This window comes from Strongylocentrotus purpuratus, unplaced genomic scaffold (genome assembly GCF_000002235.5).
Source record: "Strongylocentrotus purpuratus isolate Spur 01 unplaced genomic scaffold, Spur_5.0 spur5_scaffold_8, whole genome shotgun sequence".
NCBI lineage: Eukaryota > Metazoa > Echinodermata > Echinoidea > Camarodonta > Strongylocentrotidae > Strongylocentrotus > Strongylocentrotus purpuratus.
In genome coordinates this window covers 20059721-20079254 of record NW_022145614.1, presented here as the reverse complement: position 1 = coordinate 20079254, position 19534 = coordinate 20059721, and the positions used below count along the sequence as shown (strand labels likewise).

At 39.6% G+C, this 19534-nt stretch overlaps 1 protein-coding gene across 1 annotated transcript in view; it reads left to right on the top strand.

Moving 5' to 3' along the window:
* Positions 1-19534, top strand: part of LOC100888258 (probable G-protein coupled receptor CG31760) — an 85943-nt gene that overhangs the window by 56349 nt on the left and 10060 nt on the right. Inside the window, exon 4 of the mRNA XM_030976096.1 lies at positions 713-781. Within this exon, the coding sequence (XP_030831956.1) occupies positions 713-781 (69 nt within the window). The remainder of the gene's footprint in view (positions 1-712; positions 782-19534) is intronic.

Below are 19534 nucleotides of genomic sequence, written 5' to 3'. Positions count from 1 at the left end.
TATATATATATATATAGAACCAGTAAAGATATGCATACAGTTATATATATTTATGTATATGCATAATACAATAAATTATTTTTGTTTTGCAGTTTCTTAGAAACTAATAATTTTAGTATTTGTTGATACAGAATCGATATTGAGATCAATATCTTATGAATCCTTTACATATTCAGCCCCGATTTTAAGCCCAACCGACATGACCTACGATAAGATTTCGTTTATCTTTGATACTTATACTGATATATTATTTTTGTCTTAAATACATCTTTTCTCAATATTATTAAAGGATTGTGACACAAAAATAAGATCTGTTTTCATAAAGTCGCTCGTTAGTTTATTCGAAATGCAGAAAACATGTTGTAATGTAACGTTATGCAAGAAGGGCTAAAAATGTATGAGATAAATTTTCTAAAGTGACTGACATGCTTTCACCATGGAATCCTTCTTAAATGCTTTGTAAATTTCACCATTGTTACCATATCAATAAAAGGATTAAATATGCATCTATTTTTAGTTAAAGCATTAGATATATTATTTCACGGTTAGTCCGAAATTTATGAAATATGATATTTCAAGCTCGAAACTGTATTTTCGTTTGGTCACTCGACTGTTTACACAGGATCAGTTGCATTCAATCTCATTTTTTTTTTCACAGTGGACATTTTCTTTCTAACTATATGTTTTCCTTTGTTTTTTTGCTTTTTTTCAGGTTGTAAAGGCAGCAAGTCCGGTTTTACTGAGAATTATTCTGATTGGTGCAGTATTTCTGTATTGTCTGGTGAGTACAAACATTCATAGTTGAAATTTTGAAATATTGTTTCGTATTTTTATTTATTTTTCATTCATCAATAACACAAGCCCTTTAAAAGGATTTTTTTTTTTTTAATAATGCATTTACTCTGTGTTGATACCGGAATCCCAATCTTTAAAGGGAAAGTCCACCCCCAAAATAAGTTTGTTTCGATAGAGGCAGAATAATAAGAAAATCAGGTGAGTGAAAGTTTGAGCAAATTCTGAATGAAAATAAGAAAGTTATGAATTATTGAAGTTGTGATCAATCAAATACAAATTGGCAACTCTGTGACTTATTATACGAGCTCTCCTTCATTTGCTTTGTGCATAATATTCCATAAAATCATGTTTTCTTCGTTATTGATGACGGAATATATATTTGTTCCTTGAAGGGGGAGTATAGAAACATATTTGCAATTATTATATTTAGGGTGCATGTATGGTTGAAATTTTTCTTGAGGGAAAATGAAAATTTTAGATTTTTTTAGTACTGAGCAAATGGAAGTTGAGCTCGCATGATACGTCATAGAGTTGCCAATTTGTGTTTGATTGATCACAACTTCAAAAATCCTAGCTTCCTTATTTTTAATCGGAATTTGCTCAAACTTTCACTGACTTGTTTCTCTCATTTTTCTAGTCCTATTAAAACTAACTTAATTTTAGGGTGGACTTCCCCTTTAAAGTTTCAGTAACTACTAGCTCATTGAAATTGTGTGGTATTATAATGATTATGAACTGATGTGATACGCGTCATTGTCATTGGTAGCCACAATAATCTACTTACAAAATCAGAGCGATAAAACTTAGCTGTAACGACATCATGTATGCGACAGTTCACTTTATCTTTAAAGGTAAAGACCAGTTATGGTCATGCGATTGCATTGTGAAAGAAACGTTGTGGAATCGATCAGAAAAGGTTGATCATCTAGCATCTAGCATCTGCAAGGTTCTGGAATCATCAAAATGATAAGAAATTTGGCCCATTCTTCGTAAAGTTACAAGCACTATACACAGAAAGATGTATATGGGACTACCCTATATCTCTCACAGACCATGAGAGAAACAAATTTACCAAATATATGAATTAGTAGGCGGTTTCCCGGCAAATTTTTTATCACCATGTATTAGTCAAAACATATTCTTTCACATGATTGGTAATGAGAGCTTCCATTTCATTTTTTGAAATTGGGGCGTTTCCAATACTGGTCTTTACCTTTAAAAGAGCAAGAATCAGCTAATCACATTGTTTCGATTAGTCAGAGTGGTTTCATATCAAGATAAGATAAACAACAGCAAACGGTGGAGAGAACATTTAAAAGCGCATTAAGGAAATGTTTGTTTTGGAAAATTTAAGAAAAAATACATGAAATGTTTTTTTGGTCCGGAAAGGTAACGGGTTAATCTTTCACTCGAGGTGATTGCCTGACAGATGAGTCAATTTAAAGATCGTCAGCACTGCTCAGTCCCCGTCAATTTATTCGCGAAATATAATGCACAACCCCATTTGAACGAACTAAAATGGCAAAAGCAATGCAGTCTGCTATTGCACGCAGCGGCTGCTGTGCTATTGATGCAGTATCTAGAATCTACCTTCATTTGCACGCGGCGAGGAGGAGTTGCCAAGACTAGGACGAAAAGCAGGAAGACAGAACGGATTGAATGATGGAGAGGAGATGAAGAGAGCTTGGGTCAAGTTGTGACCTGTTAGAGTGGGTACTCGTAACGAGGATCTTCAAAGATGAACACGTTCCCACTGCCGCGCCGCTGTCCTGGCTCTATACGGACGTGGTGTGACTCTTGTGTGGAAAGAAATGTGGCGAAGATTGTACCAAGTCGTTACTGTCAACAAAGTTGTTGTATTATGCCTTGTTTTGATGACACTGTTCTAACGTAAATAGATAGTTATCCTAACGAGAGATGCTTATTAGTTACTCGTGAAAGTCGCACTGCGGTTGTAGTTGGACGACTTCATAGAAACCTGCAACATAATTACGCTATTGAAATATACGTGTAGATTAAAGCTGTAGGTACTCATGATGTTGATGGAGATGGTGGTGTCGCTGTTGTTATGGTAGCGGTGGTTGTGGTAGTATTAGCAGTAGTAGTAGTACTAGTAGTAGTAGTTATAGTAGAAGTAGTAGTAGTAGTAGTAGTAGTAGAAATAGTAAGTATCGGAATAACTATTAAGTATAGGAAATAGTGATAGGGAAAGCAATTGTACTATGAGATAACGAAAGGTGACTCAAAAGAGATTGACACATGATTTAAGTAGAAACGTGGACTTGGTGGAAATCGTAACAAATGTCTATATGACTAGCTGACCCGATGTCAATAAGTCACGATTCCTCTCCCAAACCCAATTCAATTCCCCATCCTTGTCTTCCTCATTTCTTATTGTTTCCAGAGGTTAAACATCGCCTATATATCAAACCCAAAATAGAGACCATTCTTTAAATTAGACCCAGATCCCCACTACTCCTCCACACGCTGTAGAGTTACTCGCGGATCGCTAGGAAGAAGTCAATTTCCGTTTTATTTCACATTTTATCCCGCCAGTACTCGAATCGTGTTTGCGTCTGTCTCTTCTCCTCTCTGCTGCTCGAGAGCAACCAGGCAGGTATATGGGGGTACCTCTCCGCTAAATCACACTGGAGAGTAGTATTTAAGAGTGGGGTGTACAAAGGTCCCTCTCTTAACCATGTGGCACTCAACGTGGTGGGGGAGATACTTTAAAAGACTCGAATTACGTCGATGCATTTCCGGCAGAAAATCAATAATCTCAGTTTCTATCTTCTCATGTCTCCATTTTTGTTGAGAGCTCGTGTCTTTTCCTTCTATCATTTTATTCCCGGTGTTTCTTCTGTAATCAATCACACTATGTGTCACGTGATTTTTAGGAAAAACCACCGGAGGCGTATATCATCTTTTTGTCCATGAAGATGTAACCATAGTTTCGCTGTCAACAGATGTTCTTATACACGTTTTCCTGTTAGTGCCCCCCTCCTTATTGCAATGACGACCCTTCGTCATTGCCTTGTTTTTGCAATGACGAACCTTCGTCATTGCCTTGTTTTCGTTCACATTCTTCTTATTAATATTCTTACTTCTTTGCAATGACGAACCTTCGTCATTGCCTTGTTTTCGTTCACATTCTTCTTATTAATATTCTTACTTCTTTGCAATGACGAACCTTCGTCATTGCCTTGTTTTCGTTCACATTCTGCCCCATTAATATTCTCCTTAGTATATTCCTTATCGTCCGGAAATCACATTCGTTTTGCACGAAGTGCTTGTTATTCCTAGTTAGGTGCCTTCATCATATCCATTTCCTTCCAAATTTCGTAGGCATCATCTCTAGCATCTCATCAAGGTCACCTACTTTTTCGATTTTCGAAATCACTCATGCATGACCGTCCAGGCGCCATTTTGTCCGTTTCTGGTCCATTTTAAGGCCTTTATATCTTCCTTCCTATCTCCAATATCCTAGATCCTACAAACTTCTAACAAATTCCTCTAGATAGTCTGAGAGATGTTCTTTCATCTGCGACACATAACCTGCCCTTCAAAATGCCATCTTCATACTCGAAATTCAAATCTAAAACCGACTCCGTCAAAAATCTCTCAAGTTCTTGAAAAATGGACCCCTAAATAATCTAAAACTGCCATAACTTTCTCAGATAAATTCCGTTTTGTATTTAAATCTCACAGTATCTTTATCTTATAATTGCACATAGCCATGCCAAATTTCACGCTCCAATTGCTTTGCACAACATAAATAGCGCCCTCTAAAGTTCTGGGAATTGGCTTTCTCTCTGTGGCCGTATCTCCATAATGGCTTGGCAAACCCGTACCCTTTTTTGGATTTAGATACTTGAAGATATGCCCTTTCCAGCCATATACAAAATTATATACCCTATCACTGACCAAATTTGAGAAAATTGCCCTCCAAATTCGCCATTTTCAAGAAAATTGAGAAATAACTTCAACTTGCTCTAAAATGGCGATCGTTATACCTACATCAATTAAACTTTGCAGACATATGTATCCATATACGTGACAACTGTTTACCAAGTTTGGTAATATTCGAATATGTCAGCGCAAAGTTATCGCCAAAAATGATGAATTTACTATGGATTACGTAATAGCGCGTTCAATGCGCGCAATACATTGCGCGCAGTTAACAATGGTGTCAAAGTGACCGCAATGAAGTGCCCTTTCGGATGATACCAAGTATTATATATGTTCACACAGAAAATTGTGAGTAAATCGCATTTGAACAAAGATCACTACACGAATTCCGCCGAGGTCCCGCCCGAACCTAACACGTTTCGGCTATGACGTCATTTTTTCAGACTGCTTTTCGCCCCTTAAAAGTCCTTTTTTTTCCTTGAAATTTTGCAGTGACATGCCGAGTTCCAATACGCAGGGCACCTCTTGGCCGGATTTTTGAAATTGGTCAAGGGGGCCATTTAAGACGCCATTTTGTCCTATACATCTATTTTACATCACGTGTTTCGATAGGATTATCATAGAAAAAAAGAGAGTGGTTTACAATAACAACCATGAAATTCTCTTTCTAATGATACCAAATACGGCCCATAAAGAGACGTAAAGAGAGAGAGAGAAAAAACAATTTAACTCCGGCCATAATACAGATCCTGCACGTTTTCCGCCCATTCATTACACGCATTGTCTATGGGGCATATCGGGTTCACGCTTTTGGCCCCCAGAACGAACTTGATTGCAATGTCAAACATGCACCAAATCCCATTGGTTTGTGCACGCAGTGCTGGCGAGCCCTTTCTAGGTTCTTTCCCCTATCCCAATTTCTTTCAAACTTCGTAGGCATAGTACCATCCCATCAAGGTCACTGTTGATGCCTTTCTTTCGCCCTACCTATCTCCAATATCACAGAAGCTACAGACTTCGTGCAAATTGCTCTGGATAGTCCGAGAGAAGCTCTTTCGTTTGACACGTAGAAACACGGCGTCATTGCACGCACATCGTTCTGACACGATTGCATTTCTAGTCCTCTTCCTCTTCTTCTTCTTGTCGTCCGGAATCCCATTCGCTTTGCACGTAGTGCTTGTTATTCCTAGTTAGGTGCTTTCCTCATGTCCTTTTCCTTTCAGATTTCGTAGGCATCATCTTTAACATCTCATCCAGGTCACTACCGTCTTCGATTTTCGAAATCACTCATGCATAACCGTCCATGCGCCATTTTGTCCGTTTCTGGTCCATTTTAAGGCCTTTATATCTTCCTTCCTATCTCCACTATCCTAGATCCTACAAACTTCTAACAAATTCCTCTAGATAGTCTGAGAGATGTTCTTTCATCTGCGACGGATGACTTGACCTTCAAAATGCCATCTTCATACTCGAAATTCAAATCTAAAACCGACTCCGTCAAAAATCTCTCAAGTTCTTGAAAAATGGACCCCTAAATAATCTAAAACTGCCATAACTTTCTCATATAAATTCTGTTTTGTATTTAAATCTCACAGTATCTTTATCTCATAATTGCACATAGCCATGCCAAATTTCACGCTGCAATGGCTTTGCACAACATAAATAGCGCCCTCTAAAGTTCTGGGAATTGGCTTTCTGTCTGTGGCCGTATCTCCATAATGGCTTGGCAAACCCGTACCCTTTTTTGGATTTAGATACTTGAAGATATGCCCTTTCCAGCCATATACAAAATTATATACCCTATCACTGACCAAATTTGAGAAAATTGCCCTCCAAAGTCGCCATTTTCAAGAAAATTGAGAAATAACTTCAACTTGCTCTAAAATAGCGATCGTTATACCTACATCAATGAAACTTTGCAGACATATGTATCCATATACGTGACAACTGTTTACTAAGTTTGGTAAAATTTGAATATGTCAGCGCAAAGTTATTGCAAAAAATGATGAATTTACTATGGATTACGTAATAGCGCGTTCAATGCGCGCAATACATTGCGCGCAGTTAACAATGGTGTCAAACTGACCGCAATGAAGTGCCCTTTCGGATGATACCAAGTATTATATATGTTCACACAGAAAATTGTGAGTAAATCGCATTTGAACAAAGATCACTACACGAATTCCGCCGAGATTCCGCCCGAACCTAACACGTTTCGGCTATGACGTCATTTTTTCAGACTGCTTTTCGCCCCTTAAACGTCCTTTTTTTTCCTTGACAATTTGCAGTGACATGCCGAGTTCCAATACGCAGGGCACCTCTTGGCCGGATTTTTGAAATTGGTCAAGGGGGCCATTTAAGACGCCATTTTGTCCTATACATCTATTTTACATCACGTGTTTCGATAGGATTATCATAGAAAAACAGAGAGTAGTTTACAATGACAACCATGAAATTCTCTTTCTAATGATACCAAATACGGCCCATAAAAAGACATAAAGAGAGAGAGAAAAAACAATTTAACTCCGGCCATAATACAGATCCTGCACGTTTTCCGCCCATTCATTACACGCATTGTCTATGGGGCATATCGGGTTCACGCTTTTGGCCCCCACAACGAACTTGATTGCAATGTCAAACATGCACCAAATCCCATTGGTTTGTGCACGCAGTGCTTGCGAGCCCTTTCTAGGTTCTTTCCCCTATCCCAATTTCTTTCAAACTTCGTAGGCATAGTACCATCCCATCAAGGTCACTGTTGATGCCTTTCTTTCGCCCTACCTATCTCCAATATCACAGAAGCTACAGACTTCGTGCAAATTGCTCTGGATAGTCCGAGAGAAGCTCTTTCGTTTGACACGTAGAAACACGGCGTCATTGCACGCACATCGTTCTGACACGATTGCATTTCTAGTCTTCCTCTTCCTCTTCTTCTTCTTGTCGTCCGGAATCCCATTCGTTTTGCACGTAGTGCTTGTTATTCCCAGTTAGGTGCTTTCCTCATGTCTTTTTCCTTTCAAATTTCATAGGCATAGTCTCTAACATCTCATCAAGGTCACTACCGTCTTTGATTTTCGAAATCACTCATGCATGACCGTCCACGCGCCATTTTGTCCGTTTCTGGTCCATTTTAAGGCCTTTATATCTTCCTTCCTGTCTCCACTATCCTAGATCCTACAAACTTCTAACAAATTCCTCTAGATAGTCTGAGAGATGTTCTTTCATCTGCGACGTATGACTTGACCTTCAAAATGCCATCTTCATACTCGAAATTCAAATCTAAAACCGACTCCGTCAAAAATCTCTCAAGTTCTTGAAAAATGGACCCCTAAATAATCTAAAACTGCCATAACTTTCTCATATAAATTCCGTTTTGTATTTAAATCTCACAGTATCTTTATCTCATAATTGCACATAGCCATGCCAAATTTCACGCTCCAATGGCTTTGCACAACATAAATAGCGCCCTCTAAAGTTCTGGGAATTGGCTTTCTCTCTGTGGCCGTATCTCCATAATGGCTTGGCAAACCCGTACCCTTTTTTGGATTTAGATACTTGAAGATATGCCCTTTCCAGCCATATACAAAATTATATACCCTATCACTGACCAAATTTGAGAAAAATGCCCTCCAAATAAGCCATTTTCAAGAAAATTGAGAAATAACTTCAACTTGCTCTAAAATGGCGATCGTTATACCTACATCAATGAAACTTTGCAGACATATGTATCCATATACGTGACAACTGTTTACTAAGTTTGGTAAAATTCGAATATGTCAGCGCAAAGTTATCGCCAAAAATGATGAATTTACTATGGATTACGTAATAGCGCGTTCGATGCGCGCAATACATTGCGCGCAGTTAACAATGGTGTCAAACTGACCGCAATGAATTGCCCTTTCGGATGATACCAAGTATTATATATGTTTACACAGAAAATTGTGAGTAAATCGCATTTGAACAAAGATCACTACACGAATTCCGCCGAGTTTCCGCCCGAACCTAACACGTTTCGGCTATGACGTCATTTTTTCAGACTGCTTTTCGCCCCTTAAACGTCCTTTTTTTTCCTTGAAAATTTGCAGTGACATGCCGAGTTCCAATACGCAGGGCACCTCTTGGCCGGATTTTTGAAATTGGTCAAGGGGGCCATTTAAGACGCCATTTTGTCCTATACATCTATTTTACATCACGTGTTTCGATAGGATTATCATAGAAAAAAAGAAAGTGGTTTACAATAACAACCATGAAATTCTCTTTCTAATGATACCAAATACGGCCCATAAAGAGACGTAAAGAGAGAGAGAAAAAACAATTTAACTCCGGCCATAATACAGATCCTGCACGTTTTCCGCCCATTCATTACACGCATTGTCTATGGGGGCATATCAGGTTCACGCTTTTGGCCCCCAGAACGAACTTGATTGCAATGTCAAACATGCACCAAATCCCATTGGTTTGTGCACGCAGTGCTTGCGAGCCCTTTCTAGGTTCTTTCCCCTATCCCTATTTCTTTCAAACTTCGTAGGCATAGTCACTACCATCCCATCAAGGTCACTGTTGAGGCCTTTCTTTCGCCCTACCTATCTCCAATATCACAGAAGCTACAGACTTCGTACAAATTGCTCTGGATAGGGCGAGAGAAGCTCTTTCGTTTGACACGTAGAAACATGGCGTCATTGCACGCACATCGTTGTGACACGATTGCATTTCTAGTTGCAATGACGAACCTTCGTCATTGCCTTGTTTTCGTTCACATTCTGCCCCATTAATATTCTCCTCCTTAGTAGTGTTTTCCTTATCGTCCAAAAATCCCATTCGTTTTGCACGTAGTGTTTGTTATTCCTAGTTAGGTGCTTTCCTCATGTCCTTTTCATTTCAAATTTCATAGGCATAGTCTCTAGCATCTCATCAAGGTCACCTACTTTTTCGATTTTCGAAATCACCCATGCATAACCGTCCAGGCGCCATTTTGTCCGTTTCTGGTCCATTTTAAGGCCTTTCTATCTTCCTTCCTATCTCCACTATCCTAGATCCTACACATTTCTAACAAATTCCTCTCGATAGTCTAAGAGATGTCCTTTCGTCTGCGACTTATATCTTGCCCTTCAAAATGCCATCTTCATACTCAAAATTCAAATCTGAAACCGTCTCCGTCAACAATCTCTCAAATTCTTGAAAAATTGACCCCTAAATAATCTAAAACTGCCATAACTTTCTCATATAAATTCCTTTTTGTATTTAAATCACACAGTATCTTTATCTCATAATTGCACATAGCCATGCCAAATTTCACGCTCTAACGGCTTTGCAAAACATAAATAGCGCCCTCTAAAGTTCCGGGAATTGGCTTTCTTTCTATGGCCGTATCTCCATTATGGCTTGGCAAATCCGTACCCTTTTTTGGATTTAGATACTTGAAGATATGCCCTTTCCAGCCATATAGAAAATTATATAACCTTACACTGACTGACTTTGAGAAAAATGTCCTCCAAATTCGCCATTTTCAAGAAAATTCCAAAATAACTTAAACTTGCTCTAAAATGGCGATCTTTATACCTACATCCATGAAACTTTGCACACATATGTATCCATATACGTGACAACTGCCTGCCAAGTTTAGTAAATTGTAATGCCCTCGTTGCAAAGTTATCGTCAAAAAACGATGAATTTACTATGCATTACGTAATAGCGCGTTTAATGCGTGCAATACATTGCGCGGAGATAACAATGGTGTCAAACTGACCGCAATGGAGTGCCCTTTCGCATGATACCAAGTATAGTATATGTTCACACAGAAAATTGTGAGTAAATCGCATTTGAACAAAGGTCACTAAACGAATTCCGCCGAGTTTCCGCCCGAATCTAACACGTATCGACTATGACGTCATTTTTTCAGACTGCTTTTCGCCCCTTAAACGTCCTTTTTTTTCCTTGAAAATTTGCAGTGACATGACGAGTTTCAATACGCAGGGCACCTTTTGGCCGGATTTTTGAAATTGGTCAAGGGTGCCATTTAAGACACCATTTTGTCCTATAAATCTATTTTACATCACGTGTTTCGATAGGATTATCATAAGAAAAAAAAGAGTGGTTTACAATAACAACCATGAAATTCTCTTTCTAATGATACTAAATACGGCCCATAAAGAGACGTGAAGAGAGAGAGAAAAAACAATTTAACTCCGGTCATAATACAGATCCTGTACGTTTTCCGCCCATGCATTACACGCATTGTCTATGGGGCATATCGGGTTCAGGCTTTTGGCCCCCAGAACGATCTTGATTGCAATGACGAACATGCACCAAATCCCATTGGTTTTTGCACGCAGTGCTTGCGAGCCCTTTCTAGGTTCTTTCCCCTATCCCAGTTTCTTTCAAACTCCGTAGGCATAGTCACTACTATCCCATCAAGGTCACTGTTGAGGCCTTTCTTTCGCCCTACCTATCTCCAATATCACAGAAGCTACAGACTTCGTACAAATTGCTCTGGATAGTCCGAGAGTAGCTCTTTCGTTTGACACGTAGAAACATGGCGTCATTGCACGCACATCGTTGTGACACGATTGCATTTCTAGTTGCAATGACGACCTTCGTCATTGCCTTGTTTTCGTTCACATTCTGCCCCATTAATATTCTCCTTTTCCTTTTCCTTATCCTTATCGTCAGGAAATCGCATTCGTTTTGCACGTAGTGTTTGTGATTCCTAGTTAGGTGCTTTCCTCATGTCCTTTTCCTTTCAAATTTCATAGGCATAGTCTCTAACATCTCATCAAGGTCACTACATTCTTCGATTTTGGAAATCACTCATGCATGACCGTCCAGGCACCATTTTGTCTGTTTCTGGTCCATTTTAAGGCCTTTATATCTTCCTTCCTATCTCCACTATCCTAGATCCTACAAACTTCTAACAAATTCCTCTAGATAGTCTGAGAGATGTTCTTTCATCTGCGACGTATGACTTGACCTTCAAAATGCCATCTTCATACTCGAAATTCAAATCTAAAACCGACTCCGTCAAAAATCTCTCAAGTTCTTGAAAAATGGACCCCTAAATAAGCTAAAACTGCCATAACTTTCTCATATAGATTCCGTTTTGTATTTAAATCTCACAGTATCTTTATCTCATAATTGCACATATCCATGCCAAATTTCACGCTCCAATGGCTTTGCACAACATAAATAGCGCCCTCTAAAGTTCTGGGAATTGGCTTTCTCTTTGTGGCCGTATCTCCATAATGGCTTGGCAAACCCGTACCCTTTTTTGGATTTAGACACTTGAAGATATGCTCTTTCCAGCCATATACAAAATTATATACCCTATCACTGACCAAATTTGAGAAAATTGCCCTCCAAATTCGCCATTTTCAAGAAAATTCCGAAATAACTTCAACTTGCTCTAAAATGGCGATCTTTATACCTACATCAATGAAACTTGGCAGACATATGTATCCATATACGTGACAACTGTCTGCCAAGTTTGGTAAATTTTAATAACGTCAGCGCAAAGTTATCGCCAAAAATGATGAATTTGCTATGCATTACGTAATAGCGCCTTTAATGCGTGCAGTACATTGCGTGCAGATGACAATGGTGTCAAACTGACCGCAATGAAGTGCCCTTTCGAATGATACCAAGTATGGTATATGTTTACACAGAAAATTGTGAGTAAATCGCATTTGAACAAGGGTCACTATACGAATTCCGCCCGATTATAACACTTATCGGCCATGACGTCATTTTTTTCAGACTACTTTTCGCCCCCTAAACATCCTTTTTTTTCCTTGAAAATTTGCAATGACATTCCGAGATGCAATACGCAGGGCACCTCGTGGCCGGATTTTTAAAATTGGTCAAGGGGGCCATTTAAGACGCCATTTTGTCCTTTAAATCTATTTTACATCACATGTTTCGATAGGATTATCATAGAAAAAAAAAGAGTAGTTTACAATAACGACCATGAAATTCTCTTTCCAATGATACCATATACGGCCCATAAAGAGACATAAAGAGAGAGAGAAAAAACAATTTAACTCCGGTCATAATACAGATCCTCTACGTTTTCCGCCCATGCATTACACGCATTGTCTATGGGGCAAATCGGGTTCACGCTTTTGACCCCTAGAACGATCTTGATTGCAATGACGAACATGCAACTAATCCCATTTGTTTTTGCACGCAGTGCTTGCGAGCCCTTTCTAGGTTCTTTCCCCTATCCCAATTTCTTTCAAACAGCGTAGGCATAGTCAATACCATCCCATCAAGGTCACTGTTGAGGCCTTTCTTTCGCCCTACCTGTCTCCAATATTACAGAAGCTAAAGACTTCGTACAAATTGCTCTGGATAGTCCGAGAGAAGCTCTTTCGTTCGACACGTAGAAACACGGCGTCATTGCACGCACATCGTTGTGACACGATTGCATTTCTAGTTAGGTACTTTTCTCATGTCTTTTTCCTTTCAAATTTTATAGGCATAGTCTCTAACATCTCATCAAGGTCACTACATTCTTCGATTCTCAAAATCACTCATGCATAACCGTCCAGGCGCCATTTTGTCCGTTTCTGGTCCATTTTAAGGCCTTTCTTTCTTCCTTCCTATCTCCACTATCCTAGATCCTACAAACTTCTAACAAACTCCTCTAGATAGTCTAAGAGATGTTCTTTCATCTGCGACGTATAACCTGACCTTCAAAATGCCATCTTCGTACTCTAAATTTAAATCTGAAACCGATTCCGTCAAAAATCTCTCAAATTCTTGAAAAGTTGACCCCTAAATAATCTAAAACTGCCATAACTTTCTCATATAAATTCCGTTTTGTATTTAAATCTCACAGTATCTTTATCTCATGATTGCACATAGCCATGCCAAATTTTACGCTCCAATGACTTTGCAAAACATAAATCGCGCCCTCTAAAGTTTTGGGAATTGGCTTTCTTTCTGTGGCCGTATCTCCATTATGACTTGGCAAACCCGTACCCTTTTTGGGATTTAGATACTTGAAGTTATGCCCTTTCCGGCCATATTCAAAATTATATACCCTATCACTGACCTAATTTGCGAAAAATGCCCTCCAAATTCGCCATTTTCAGGAAAATTGAGAAATAACTTCAACTTGCTCTAAAATGGCAAACTTTATACCTACATCAATGAAACTTGGCAGACACATGTATCCATATACGTGACAACTGTCTGCTAAGTTAAGTAAATTGTAATGCCCTCTTCGCAAAGTTATCGCCAAAAATGATGAATTTACTATGCTTTACGTAATAGCGCGTTTGATGCGTGCAGTACGTTTTGCGCAGATGGCAATTGTGTCAAACTGACCGCACTAAAGTGCCCTTTCGAATGGTACCAAGTATGGTATATGTTCACGCAGAAAATTGTGAGTAAATCGCATTTGAACAAGGGTCACTATACGAATTCCGCCGAGTTTCCGCCCTATTACAACACGTTTCGGCCATGACGTCATTTTTTTGGTGTTAGTATGGGTGGCCGTTCGTGCCAAAGCACGCGTCGTAACATGTTGATCATGCACCAAGTCCTATTGGTTTTGCACGCAGTGCTTGCGAGCCCTTTCTAGATCCCTTCCTCTACTCCAATTCCCTTCAAAAATTTTAGGCGTATTCTCTAGCATTCCTTCAAGGTCACTAAATTCTTCGTTCTCCGGAAACCCTCATGCGTGACCGTCCAGGCACCATTTTTTTTCCGTTTCGGGCCGTTTTGGTGACCTTTCTTTCGCCCTAACTATCTCCACTATCACAGAAGCTACATACTTCTTACATATTGCTCTGGATAGTCCGAGAGTAGCTCCTTCGTTTGACACGTAGAAACATGGCGTCATTGCACGCACATCGTTGTGACACGATTGCATTTCTAGTTAATATTCTTAGTTCTTCTTGTCGTCCGGAATCCCATTCATTTTGCACGTAGTGCTTGTTATTCCTAGTTAGGTGCTTTCCTCATGTCCTTTTCCTTTCAAATTTCATAGGCATAGTCTCTAACATCTTATCAAGGTCACTACATTTTTCGATTCTCGAAATCACTCATGCATAACCGTCCAGGCGCCATTTTGTCCGTGTCTCGTCCATTTTAAGGCCTTTCTTTCTTCCTTCCTATCTCCACTATCCTAGATCCTACACATTTCTAACAAATTTCTCTAGATAGTCTAAGAGATTTTCTTTCATCTGCGACGTATAACCTGACCTTCAAAATGCCATCTTCGTACTCAAAATTCAAATCTGAAACTGACTGCGTCAAAAATCTCTCAAATTCTTAAAAAATGGACCCCTAAAAATCTAAAACTGCCATAACTTTCTCATATAAATTCCGTTTTGTGTTTAAATCTCACATTATCCTTATCTCATAATTGCACATAGCCATGCCAAATTTCATGCTCCAATGACTATGCAAAACATAAATAGAGCCCTCTAAAGTTCTGGGAATTGGCTTTCTCTCTGTGGCCGTATCTCCATAATGGCTTGGCAAACCCGTACCCTTTTTTGGATTTAGATACTTGAAGATATGCCCTTTCCAGCCATATACAAAATTATATACCCTATAACTGACCAAATATGAGAAAATTGCCCTCCAAATTCGCCATTTTCAAGAAAATTGAGAAATAACTTCAGCTTGCTCTAAACCGGCAATCTTTATACCTACATCAATGAAACTTGGCAGACACATGTATATACGTGACAACTGTCTGCTAAGTTTGGTAAATTGTAATGCCCTCTTCGCCAAGTTATCGCCAAAAATGATGAATTTACTATGCTTTACGTATTAGCGCGTTTGATGCGTGCAGTACGTTTTGCGCAGATGACAATGGTGTCAAACTGACCGCACTGAAGTGCCCTTTCGAATGATACCAAGTATGGTATATGTTCACGCACAAAATTGTGAGTAAATCACATTTGAACAAGTACGAATTCCGCCGAGTTTCCATGACGTCATTTGTTAAGACTGTTATTCGGTTGTGTTAGTATGGGCGGCCGTTCGTGCCAAAGCACGCGTCGTAACATGTTCATCATGCACCAAGTCATATTGGTTTTGCACGCAGTGCTTGCGAGCCCTTTCTAGATCCCTTCCTCTACTCCAATTCCCTTCAAAATTCCTAGGCGTAGTCTCTAGCATTCCTTCAAGGTCACTAAATTCTTCGTTCTCCGGAAACCCTCATGCGTGACCGTCCAGGCACCAATTTTTCCGTTTCGGGCCGTTTTGGTGACCTTTCTTTCGCCCTAACTATCTCCACTATCACAGAAGCTACAGACTTCTTTCATATTGCTCTGGATAGTCCGAGAGTAGCTCCTTCGTTTGACACGTAGAAACACGGCGTCATTGCACGCACATCGTTGTGACACGATTGCATTTCTAGTTTATTCATCTCTCTCCGTCCTCTCTGACTGGCAAAAAGTGTGTGTTTTTATTGTCTATTTTCCAAGTTCTAATATCAATTTTGTATCGCATAGTGGTTACGCATGCGCGTACTCTTTTCAAATGGATAAAAAAAGGGGAATCGAACATTTTAAAGTAGGAACTGTCGACCTTTTCTGTTTAATCGGCTCACTTATTTAACCGTGGGTTTAAGCTTGACATATATTTTGGATACATGCATGTGAATGCCTAAAAAATATGTTCAACATGATCGTAACTACTTTCTTAAAAGCTTTAAAGATAAAGACCAGTTCTGGTCATGCGATTGCATTGTGAAAGGAACGTTGTGGAATCGATCAAAAAAGGTTGATCATCTAGCATGTGTGTACTGGAAGGTTCTGGAATCATCAAAATGATACGAAATTTGGCCCAGTCTTGATAAAGTTACAATCACTGTACACAGAAAGATGTAGGCCTATATGGGACTACGCGACACGTGCGCGATATCTATCAGGTCCAAATGGATATAATAATTTACCAAATATATCAATTAGTAGGCGGTTTCTCGGCAAAATTTGTATCATCACGTATTATACAAAAACGTATTCTTTCACATGATTGGTAATAGGAGCTTCCATTTCATTTTCTGAGAGGGGGCGTTTCACCTTTAAGCATCGAACTATGGAAATGTACGAACATAACGATGACCTATTACGTAATCCGAATTTGACTTCTGTGGCATGGGTGTCGATCCCGGGGGGGATGGGGGGATATATCCCCCCCCCCCCCCAATATTTCAGGTGGGGGGGGGGGGGGGTGGCCTGTACAATCACCCCCCCCCCCAATAATTCACCATCACAACAAACAAAAAGGAAGAGAAAAATTAATGATGAGAGCCCGATGAGAGGAGTTAATGGTTATTACTCGCAAGATGACCATCAATATACACATTTTGCTATCTCATTTTCTTAATACATATAAATAGAAAACGAAGTAAATGAGACAACCGTATATGAGACAAAAATAAATTGAATTTTCGCTCATACGGTTTCATCAGGAATTGATGGATTTATTCAATTTATTCAATCAACAGCATCATAGAAATGCAGTGCGCCAAATGCAAAGCCGCAGCGTTGAAAAGCAACAAGCTAAATGTTAAAGCTATACTTTAGTACTGGTAATGCGATTGGATTGTGAAAGAAATGGTGTGGAAAGGATCAGAAACAGTTGATCATGTAGCATGTAAGTATTGGTGTGCACTGCAAGGTTCTGGAGTCATCAAAATCATAATAAATTTGACCTAGTCTTGGCAAAGTAACAAGCACTCACATAGAAAGCTATATATGGGACAACACACATGGTGTCGGGGGTAGTACTAACTTGATTTCCTTGTCTTTCTATGCTCATTACTCAGCCAGTATTCATTCTCTTCCAAAATTGTTTGGCACATGTCATTTATTTGTAATCTTGAACATTCAGTGTAAGTTTCGTTTGATTCTGTGAGAATTTTTTTTTTTTTTTTTTACCTGTACTGGAGTTTATCTTTAAGCGCGAAGCGTAAAAGTGCAAAAAAAAGTAGAGAGTGGGAGAGAGGGATAATGAGAGACAGAGAGGATACAAGGGCGGGCCAGGGGCGGGGGCTGTCCCCGCCCCCCCCCCCCCCAAAAAAAAAAAAGAGAGAGAGAGAGAGAGAGAAAGAAGAAAGGAAGAGGACGTAGGAATAAAAAGGATCAAGAGTCGAGAACTGTACAACGAATCGCGTCTTCTTTGTCTAATAATTTAATAAAACATCAAAGCTTCCGCGCTTCGCGCGGGAGGGGGGGGGGGGAAATGAATTCAGACAAGGATTTAGAGTCGAGAACGGTACAACGAATCGTCTTCTTTCTTTAATAATTTAACGAAACGTCAAAAGGATTTAGACAAGGATTAAGAGTCGAGAACGGTACAACGAATCGTCTTCTTTCTTTAATAATTTAATGAAACGTCAAAACTTCCGCGCTATGCGCGGAGGAAGGGGAACTTGATTCAAACAAGGTTAAGAGTCGAGAACAGTACAAGGAATCGTCTTCTTTCTCTAATAATTTAATGAAACATCAAAGTTTCCGCGATTTGCGCTGGAGGGGGGGAACTGAATTCAGACAAGGATTTAGAGTCGAGAACGGTATAACGAATCGTCTTCTTTCTTTAATAATTTAATGAAACGTCAAAAGAATTTAGACAAGGATTAAGAGTCGAGAACGGTACAAAGTAACGTCTTCTTTCTTTAATGATTTAATGAAACGTCAAAAGGATTCAAACAAGGATTAAGAGTCGAGAACGGTACAAGGAATCGTCTTCTTTCTCTAATAATTTAATGAAACATCAAAGCTTCCGCGCTTCGCCCTCCCTGCACCCACCCCCCCCCCCCCCCTAGGGAGCGCGCTTCGCGTGCTCACTACCTTCCCCTAAAATAAAATCCTGGCTACGCGCTTGAGAGGATAATAACCCAGGTAGCAAGCCCAAGTGGGACCCACATGGGTCCCATATTCTCTGAAATGTTATCTTTATTGAGGGTGACTTGAAGGGAGGGGTGCAGCCTGCCATACGCTTGTACCCTTGGATGCTTTGATCCATTGCCGAAAAGATTTTTGGCACCTATCATCCCCCCCCCCCCAACCACGGATACAAATCGACGCCCTTGTTCTGTGGTATGTACTACAAGGTATAACAATTCCCCTTGAGTTGATTTTTTTTCTCGAAATAGTTGCGATCATGTTTCTTCAATATTATCAGTAGTTGAAAAGCTTCATCAAGAGTAGAATGTATTGGCGTACACCCTATAGGACGCGCTGCAGCATGTCAATATTGCATGACATACTGGAAAGACATCCGCGTCATGAAATCAGAAAACAATTTGACTTTGATTACCTTGGATTGCACTGTTCAAATATACATTGATCATATTGTTGCTTGAAGGCAATCTCGATCCAATAAACTAAGTTCCCCCAACACTCGGCAGTGCGTCATTACTGGCCGCATTCACACGCATTCTAATGTCAAGATATATGTCAGTTCCGGGATGCTATTTCTCGAGAAATTAGGATTTTATTTATGTAAAAATATCTATTTACAGCATTAAGAGCTAAATTTATTTACTAAACCCCCACCGGGTGCTGTGGAATAGTTGTGGAATAGTTGTGAAAAAGTCAGAGGGGTGTTGGAAGCAACCGAAGTTTCCTGAAAATGGCATCAAGGTTCATACACGGTCGTTAGTCCGTTGGTGGTAATGCTGTAGAGCCCCAGAACCCAGCTCTTTACCGGGCTCTGTCCACACACATAAAAAAAAAATATATTTAGTTAGTAAAACTATACTAAACAGAAGTATTAACATTTCTGAATCAGACCATTTTCAGGATCAGCTTGAAACAGGGTCCGATCTGCGCTATGACGCTACTCTCCTCCGGGTCGGTATCAGATACAA